Source organism: Sinocyclocheilus anshuiensis, unplaced genomic scaffold, assembly GCF_001515605.1.
Source record: "Sinocyclocheilus anshuiensis isolate Anshui unplaced genomic scaffold, SAMN03320099.WGS_v1.1 scaffold1010, whole genome shotgun sequence".
NCBI classification, from domain to species: domain Eukaryota; kingdom Metazoa; phylum Chordata; class Actinopteri; order Cypriniformes; family Cyprinidae; genus Sinocyclocheilus; species Sinocyclocheilus anshuiensis.
In genome coordinates, this window is record NW_015537936.1 from 1,461,854 (window position 1) to 1,470,949 (window position 9,096).

Here is a 9,096-nt window from a genome sequence, read left to right on the forward strand (position 1 = left end):
CGCGCGCGCGCGTGTTAAGTAGAGTCTTGGCAGGGCTGGGAATGACAGGACAGTCACATGACAGGATGCCAAGAGCACATGAGCACCAGCTGATGGTTATTAGATGAGCCTGATGTTTAATCTTACGGTCCACATCCTTCAGAAAGCCCAAAAAGAGCCTTTATATAAGCTGTCAGTGGGACTGGAGTGTGAATGACAAAAATCGCTCTCACGCTTTGATGCGAGTCGTTATTTTGTTAATGAAGAATGTTTTTGGCCTATTGGACAGTGATTTAATTTTGCATATCTCCAGTGCACTCTTAAAAATAAAGGTGCTTAAAAGGTTCTTCACAGCGATGCCATATAAGAACCATTTTTGGTTCCAGAAAGAAGCATTCAGTCAAAGGTTCTTTAAAGAACCATCTCTTTCTTACATTTTTAGAATCTGAAGAACCTTCTTTCACCACAAAGAAGCCTTTGTGAAACAGAAATGTTCTTCAGATGTTAAAGGTTCTTTATGGAACCATTTAGACAAAAAGGTTCTTCTATGACATTGTGACGCACCTTTATTTTTAAGAGTGTGGTCAGGATGAAATCTTAACAGTACAGTTTGCATCACTATTGCTGTCTTAGACATGCCATTTTATGTGGAAGCTTGTTTCCACCATGGGATAAAAAAATAAAGATAGTGACTTTTTATCTCACAATTCTGAATTTTTCTTGCAATTCCGAGTTTATACATCAAAATTCAGGCTTATGAAAATAAAAAAAAAGTATAAAATCAGAATTGCAAGATATAAACTCACAAATTCTGAGAAAAAAAGTAATTAAGATTTTATTATTAAAATTAAAGCATTAAATTATTATTATTAAGAAAGAAATGTATGGAAGCTTATTTGCATCAAAATGAAAAATGACTTTCTGAATGGATATGAACTCAGAATTGTGAGATATGAACACGGTTCAGAAGAAAATATGAGTTTGCGAGTTAATGTCTCACAATTTGGACTTTTATTTCAGTTCATATCTTGCAATTCTGAGAAATTGCAATAAATTTAAACTTGCAATTCTGTTAAGAAAAGTAATAATTGTGAGATCAAAAAAAGTTACAATAACCTTTTTTTTATTTAAATTTTTGTGACAGAAAAAGAACAATTGTGAGATCAGATGTGTTTTTGTTTTTTATGTTTTTATTCAGTTTATTAAGGTGCATTTGCGTTATTCATATATATATATATATATATATATATATGACTGATCAGTCATATTTTGTGCATGCAAATGAGTTATTTTAAATTTGTTTAGTTTGAACAAATTTACTGTCAAAACAGTTGCTGCATCCATTGCATCTGCTTTGTTTTCTCACTGACACGCCCTCAGCTCCAAAATCCAGAGTTTCCCAACTCATTATTATGACTTTATGGTGTTGTTCATGTGCTTGTAAATATGATCTTTCTGACATGACTTCAACGCACAAGTATCTACAGACCACAGACTCTCTTCTGGCTAGACTGAAAGAAACTTTCCTAGATTAAAGTTCAGCCAGCTCAAGTTTTTATTGTTGTTGGGTTTTTTTGTTTTTGTTTTTGTAGCATGCATCATTCATGCATCACTGAAAGGTTATAGCTAAAATGTGAATATCCAAGAGGCTAAAGAAATCCTCTTCTTGTTACGTTTCTCACATCAGGTCAAAGGTTATGAGGTTTTTTAGGTATGCACAGCAGTTTTGTCTTTCACACATACAGCTTGAGAAGAGGGAAGCGGACAAAGAAAAAAATCTGCTTGTCAGAGCTCTGCTGGGAATGTTTGATAAAAGCCTGCGTCTTCATCAGGGCTGTGTTTGTTGGACGGGAAGCTGAACTCAGAGCATTTCGGTGAGCTCTTGCACAAGGCCGGTGATTGTTGAAGGATATGTAGATGTGTCTGACTGAAATGAAGGCATCAGCCGTTCTTCAGAAGTTCACGTAGTGTCAAATGGCGATCAGAAGATGCAGCCGAACACTCACCGCTTGTGCCCAACACTGAGATTGTGTTCATGCTTATATAGCACATAAAGACGAGGTTGTTTTTGCAAATCGGTACACTTTCCAGAAAGTGAAAACTCTCTTTCTGAGCATCTAATTTCTCGCGATTTTCCTGTAGCTGTAATAAACTTCATTATTTACGGAAAAACACAAACACAAAAAACATAAAAGTCACGTTTAGGAGTTGCATGTCTTGAAATGATCCTTTTACAATAAGAGTCTTAAAGGTGAGCAGATTTCAGTGTGATTTTGTGCTTGTTTACAAGCACTGCACAACTAAGATCAGCTGTTGCATGCACTTAAAAAACATGCAAAACAGGTTCCAGTAGTGATAAACCAATGCACTGGCCAATATTTGTCCATTTTGAGGTTATATGAGGCATTGGTTTTAATATACCTGGTTAGATCTTCTCATTTATCTCAGTTGCTCGGCTGGTGCATTAATTTTGCGATAGCAGTGTCTCTTTGTCGGACGTGGTAATTTCAGACTACCAGCAAATGAATGTTAATGGATAATACACATTTTTAGTGAAATAAGTAAATACTGTGTTAAATAAATTATTTAAATTCACCACATTTAAGTGCATACCATTGAATTGTTTTATACACTACCGTTCAAAACTTTTGGGTCTTTTAATATTTTTTTGAAAGAAGTCTCTTCTGCTCACCAAGACTGCATTTATTTTATCAATAATACAATAAAAACAATTACAATCTAAAATAGCTGTTTTCTGTGTGAATATATTTTGAAATGTAATTGCTGTGATCAAAGCTGAATTTTCAGCATCATTACTCCAGTCTTCAGTGTCACATGATCTTCAGAAATCATTCTAATATGCTGATTTTCTGCTCAAGAAACATTTCTGATTATTATCAATGTTGAAAACAGTCATGCTGCACAATATTTTTGTAGAAACTGTGACGCATTTTGTTTTTCAGGATTCACAGATGAATAGAAAGTTCAAAAGAACAGCATTTATTTAAAATAGAAATCTAGTTTTGTAACGTTATAAATGTCTTTGCTGTCACTTTTGATCAGTTTAATGCATCATTCTTGCTGACCATTCTTATCATTCTTCCTATCTGCATCAACAATGGAAAATCATATTTTGGACGACCACTAGACATGCTCATATACATGCTGTTACTAGTTTGTTAAATGCATTTCTAACTAGTTTGTGATCCTTTAGTTACATATCATCGTGACAACTAGAAGTTTTGCTGTGTGTAAGATAGCAAATCTTCTAGATAAACAGTTTCACTGAACGTTTCCTCCAAGACACACGCCATAATGAAGTGACTGATTTCATCTGTGATAAACACTGAAATGCATTCTGGGTAATCTTGTTACTGAGACCAAAGCACTAATGTCAGTGGTAAGATTTACTGCAATACTTGTAACTCTGTTGACTCTAGTTCAGCTGTGAAGCCAGTAAAACTGTTATTAAAATAGCTGTCAGGCCTGAGGTGATGCATGTGCTCTTTCTAGTATATATATATATATATATATATATATATATATATATATATATATATATATATATATATATATATATATATATATATATATATATATATATATATATATATATATATATATATATATATATATATATATATATGTAAAATGATTTCTGAAGAATCATGTGACACTGCAGACTGGAGTAATGATGCTGAAAATTCAGCTTTGCATCACAAAAATAAATTGCATCTTAACATATATTCACATAGAAAACAGTTATTTTAAATTGTAATGATATTTCACAATTTTACTATATTTTTGATTTTAAAAAATGCAGCTTTATATATAGATATATAAAATATATATGTGTATATACTAGGGCTGTCAGTTTTGTTAACTTAATTAATTTGTTATGAAAAATAACGCGATTAAAATATTTTAACGCAGTTAACGCACTGGCCCCGCCCCCAGACCTCTACCTCATCTTACATTTCATACAGTTGATTGTTGACAACAACTTCATAAATGCAATTATGCCCCAAAATTCAAGATATTGAATTTTGTATGAGTTTGTTGTCTCATATTTATGTCACATAATCGATATCACACAAGCAGCGCGAGCAATATCACATAAGTGCTGTTTGTCCGAAGTGCAAATGTGATCTGTTTTTGCTCAGTTTTGCCAACAAAAATATTACCTATAAAGCCACAGCACAGCAGAACTGTTGTGCGTCTCCGAGCAAGCAGGTGTTTAGTTTCTGAATGAATCCGCGTTTTGAACGAATCGTGTGAATCAATGAATCAAAGGCCCATTCATAAAGAGAGTCGTTTACTTCATTCCTGAATGAATCAGCCGTTCGAGTGTATGAAAGACTCATAAAGACATTTACCGCCACCTGCTGGCGTTTTTAGTTTCTTATTTAGAGTATTATTTCATTTTAAAAAAAAGGGGGAAAAAGGAGAAAAAAAACTTTAAATTAATAGTTCACCCAAAAAATTATGTCTTATAATTATGTTAATTATGTCATGATTTACTCAAACCTGAATGACTTAAACTACTTTCTTTTGTGTAACATAAAAAAGTTATTTTGAAGACTGTTGGTAACAAAGCAGTTTTGGTTATCAATAACTTCCATTGCATGAAAAAAAAACCTGACATGTTTCTCAAATTATCTTATTTTATGTTCCATAGTTTATGTTAGCCTAAACGTTTGTTTAATAAACGTTTTAATAAATTTGATGTTGATTTGAATAAAATATTTCTTTCTAAAGCTACTATTTATAATGACTAATTAATACTTTCTCATTTAACACAACAATAGCATTAAATAATCTTTTGGGGGTATTTTCACAGCCAAATGTAATTTGCGATTAATTAGATTAATCAACACATTGTGCAATTAATTCGATTAAAAATTAGAATCGACTGACAGCCCTAGTATATACACATGTTTATATATCTGTATAAACACACACACACACACACACACACACGTGTATAATATATACATATATTAGTGCTGTCAAATGATTAATCGCGATTAATCGCATACAAAATAAAAGTTTTTGTTTGCATAATATATGTGTGTGTTCTGTGTATATTTATTATGTATATATAAATACACACACATACAGTATATATTTTGAAAATATTTGCATGTATTTACGTCTATATTTATATTCATATAATTTATATTATAAATAAATATATTTAATATATAAACGTAACATATTTTTCTGAAATATATATATATGATTATGTGTGTATTTATATATACATAATAAATATACACAGTACACACACATATATTATGTCAACAACTTTTATTTTGGATGTGTTTAATCGCGATTAATCGTTTGACAGCACTAGTTCATATTTACATAGATGATGTACTATAGCAAGTCATACTAAGCAGCATGTGGGGGAATTCCCATAAATATATATGTGTGTATATATATATGTGTGTATATATATATGTATGTGTGTGTGTTTATAGAGATGAACTCAAGAAAAGTCTCTGGATCGATCCGGGTGCTTGGGTCGGTCCCAGACGTTAAGCTGCTTATGGTCAGGATGGTGTTTAGTGCTGCTGCGTGAAAGAATGTGGCCATTTGTTCGAGTTTTTATGCTCTTTCTGCAGTCATATGATCAGCTTTAATACGTTCTAAGAACCCAGCCATCGGCGGACGCTTTCCTCTCCCTGATTCTGAGAACGTGTCAAGACAAGATGTGTATGAGGGCATTAGGAAATCATAGAGCAGGTTTAGAAGCGCTCGTACTATACGTTTTAGTTAAACTTGCACATAACTTCATCTCACAAAGGAAGAGCCTTCATTGAGGAACTTCCTTTGATCTTGTGAGATGTGCTGTCAAAACTTACTGTAATTTTTTAAGGGCTTAAAACTTCCTTTTGCAAAACTTTGTGAGACCAGATTACAATACGTTGACTTCTTCACAATAAGAGAACAGAAACAAAAAGAAAAGAAACTGGTGCCTGATCAGACTTAACAAGCTGTCATCACAGAATGTCTTAAAATAATTCTTCAGCACCAAGCATTACAATATTGTACTGACAGATAAAAATAGAGCATGACAACATTTCAAAGCCTACAATGACCGATAATGATTGTCTCTAGTGCAACCTCTGAGTTAAATATTATAGGTTATGAAACACTTAATTTTTAACTGATGAATGTCTCTGTATTGTAGTCTTAAGCTACAGTGAAAAGAAACTTGAGTTGACAAATGTGAGTGGAAATAAAAGCCATTGTGTCGATGCATTCAAGTATGAAAAGCTGCTTTTTCAAAGTCTGTTTCCTCATGTAGGCTCCGGGATTTATGGACTCCTATGATCAATGACAAAAAAGAGGTTTCAGAAGCATATTTACTGTTCTGGAATAGAAATGCAACACTTCAAGCTGTAGTCTCAAGTTCTTTTTTTGTTGTTTCCTGTTACTGATGTAGCACTGTTGCATCAATGCAAATGCCTGTCTTTCTTCATTTGAACTGAAATGCTTTAAAAAAAAATGGTGGATAGACTAATGGGTTCATTTTGGGTAGTTCTTTAAAGTCAGCATGAACGTTGTTAATTATCCTGCCATGCTATGGACATTAATTTGTGAAAGAAAGTTTCATGTCGAGTTACTGTTAGTGTTTTGTTTGTAAGAGTTCACAAATGTTTGTGTCAGGGTTATTATCATTAACTTAAACTACAAAAAAAAAAAATTCATCATTACTTGAAACAAAATAAACTTTAGCTGAAATAAAATATAATATCAAAAACTTTACCTTATTTTATTTCAGTAAGTTGCCAAGACAGCATTTCTCATTTTTGTTTAAAGTACTAAAATAAACTAAAACTAATAACTAAAACTTAATAAAAACTGTATAGACATATATAAAAAAACAAAAAAACAACAAAATTACTACAATTTTAAAATTAAAATGAAAAGCACAGGATTTTTAAAGAAAGAAAGAAAGTTATTTAATAACAAATCAATAAAAAGTTATTTGAAGCTTTTTATTCAACAATTCTGAGATTTTTCTTGCAATTCCAAGTTTATATCTCACCATTCTGTTTTTTCCTCTCAATTCCAAGTTTATATCTCACAATAAATGTTTTTATGCCATTGAGTAAAAAAAATAACTTTTATCTCACAAGTCCTTTTATGTCAGTTAGAATCTCACAATTCAGACTTTTTATAAACTTAATTTTGTTAGAACTGTGAGATAAAAAGTTGCAATTACTTTTTTAGTTTTTATATTCCATGGCCAAAAAAAAAAACAGCAGAATTGTGTGAGAGAAACTCTAAATTCAGAGAGAAAAAAAAAGGGAATTGCGAGACATAAACTCAAAATTACAAGAAAAAAAGTCAGAATTCTGAGTTTATATCTTGGAATTTTAACTTCTTCTTTTTTTTTTTTTTTTTCTCCTCAGAATTGCATGAAAAAAGTCACCCCCCACCCCCACTGGTGGAAACAAGCTTCTATAGAAATCAGAAATTCTAAAAATCAAATCGAATCAAAACACTATAACAGTATATGATTGACAATGAGATAAGAGTGCTTTGTGTTTGTCCATCGCAGGTCCTCGTTCAGCTCTCAGTATGTCCGATGGGGACTATGATTACCTCATCAAGTTCCTCGCGCTGGGGGACTCTGGGGTGGGAAAGACCAGCTTTCTATATCAGTACACAGACGGCAAATTCAACTCCAAATTCATCACCACAGTGGGAATAGACTTCAGAGAAAAACGAGTGGTGAGTGGTTTTAATACTGGCACTGTTCATGAATTTTCCATTCAGCAGAAATCCATGCATTGGTTTTTATATGCTGACATTTTAAACTGTTTATTAATGAGTGTTCAACTGTGCTGGAGTATTTATAGTGCTATGCAAGGGTGCTGTTCTCACAGTCTTGGTTCAGATGTTTCCTGCTTGATTTGTAATGGAGGTTTATTGTTGTGGAGTCCCGCTCGGGGTTTACCGGACTGTAAAATCCCATGGTCCTGTTCAGCTTAGTTTGTAACTGCACATGGAAACTTGCCCAGAGGTCAAGAGCAGTCATTCATGTGTAGATCGCAGCCTCAGATGCAGGGAGATATACACACATTTGTCTGAACATGGTCATGAATACTAGATGCAGGAAAAACACATGCAGAACACTGCGTCCCTGCGAAAGCAAACAGACACGCGGGAGGTAATTATGCTTTTCCTGAATGCAATTTGATGCCTAAGGCTGCTTAATTTGTTGGAAACACGCTTCAGCAAGAGACAGTCGACATAATGCACATAATACACACCTTACAATACCTCTGATAGACGATAGAACGATTGATAGAACAATAGAACGATAGATAGATATTCAGATAGACGGATAGATATTCAGATAGATAGATAGATATTCAGACAGATAGATAGATAGATAGATAGATAGATAGATAGATAGATAGATAGATAGACAGACAGATAATTCAGATAGACAGATAGCTATTCAGATAGACAGATAGCTATTCAGATAGACAGATAGATATTCAGATAGACAGATAGCTATTCAGATAGATACATAGATATTCAGATAGACAGATAGCTATTCAGATAGACAGATAGATATTCAGATAGATAGATAGATAGATAGATAGATAGATAGATAGATAGATAGATAGATAGATAGATAGATAGATAGATAGATAGATAGATAGATAGATAGATAGATAGATAGATAGATAGATAGATAGATAGATAGATAGATAGATAGATAGATAGATAGATAGATAGATAGATAGATAGATAGATAGATAGATAGATAGATAGATAGATAGATAGATAGATAGATAGATAGATAGATAGATAGATAGATAGATAGATAGATAGATAGATAGATAGATAGATAGATAGATAGATAGATAGATAGATAGACAGATAGATATTCAGATAGACAGATAGCTATTCAGATAGACAGATAGATATTCAGATAGATAGACAGACAGATGGACAGATAGATAGATAGACAGATAGATAGATAGACAGATAGATGGATATTCAGATAGATAGATGGATATTCAGATAGACAGATGGATATTCAGATAGACAGATAGATAGATAGATATTCAGATAGATAGATAGATGTTA

The 9,096-nt window shown here is 32.7% G+C and overlaps 1 protein-coding gene across 1 annotated transcript in view; it reads left to right on the plus strand.

Moving 5' to 3' along the window:
• Positions 1 to 9,096, plus strand: part of LOC107659079 (ras-related protein Rab-27A) — a 19,229-nt gene that overhangs the window by 2,750 nt on the left and 7,383 nt on the right. The window contains exon 2 of the mRNA XM_016447897.1: positions 7,553 to 7,725. Coding sequence (XP_016303383.1) covers positions 7,573 to 7,725 — 153 coding nt within the window. The 5' untranslated portion in view covers positions 7,553 to 7,572. The remainder of the gene's footprint in view (positions 1 to 7,552; positions 7,726 to 9,096) is intronic.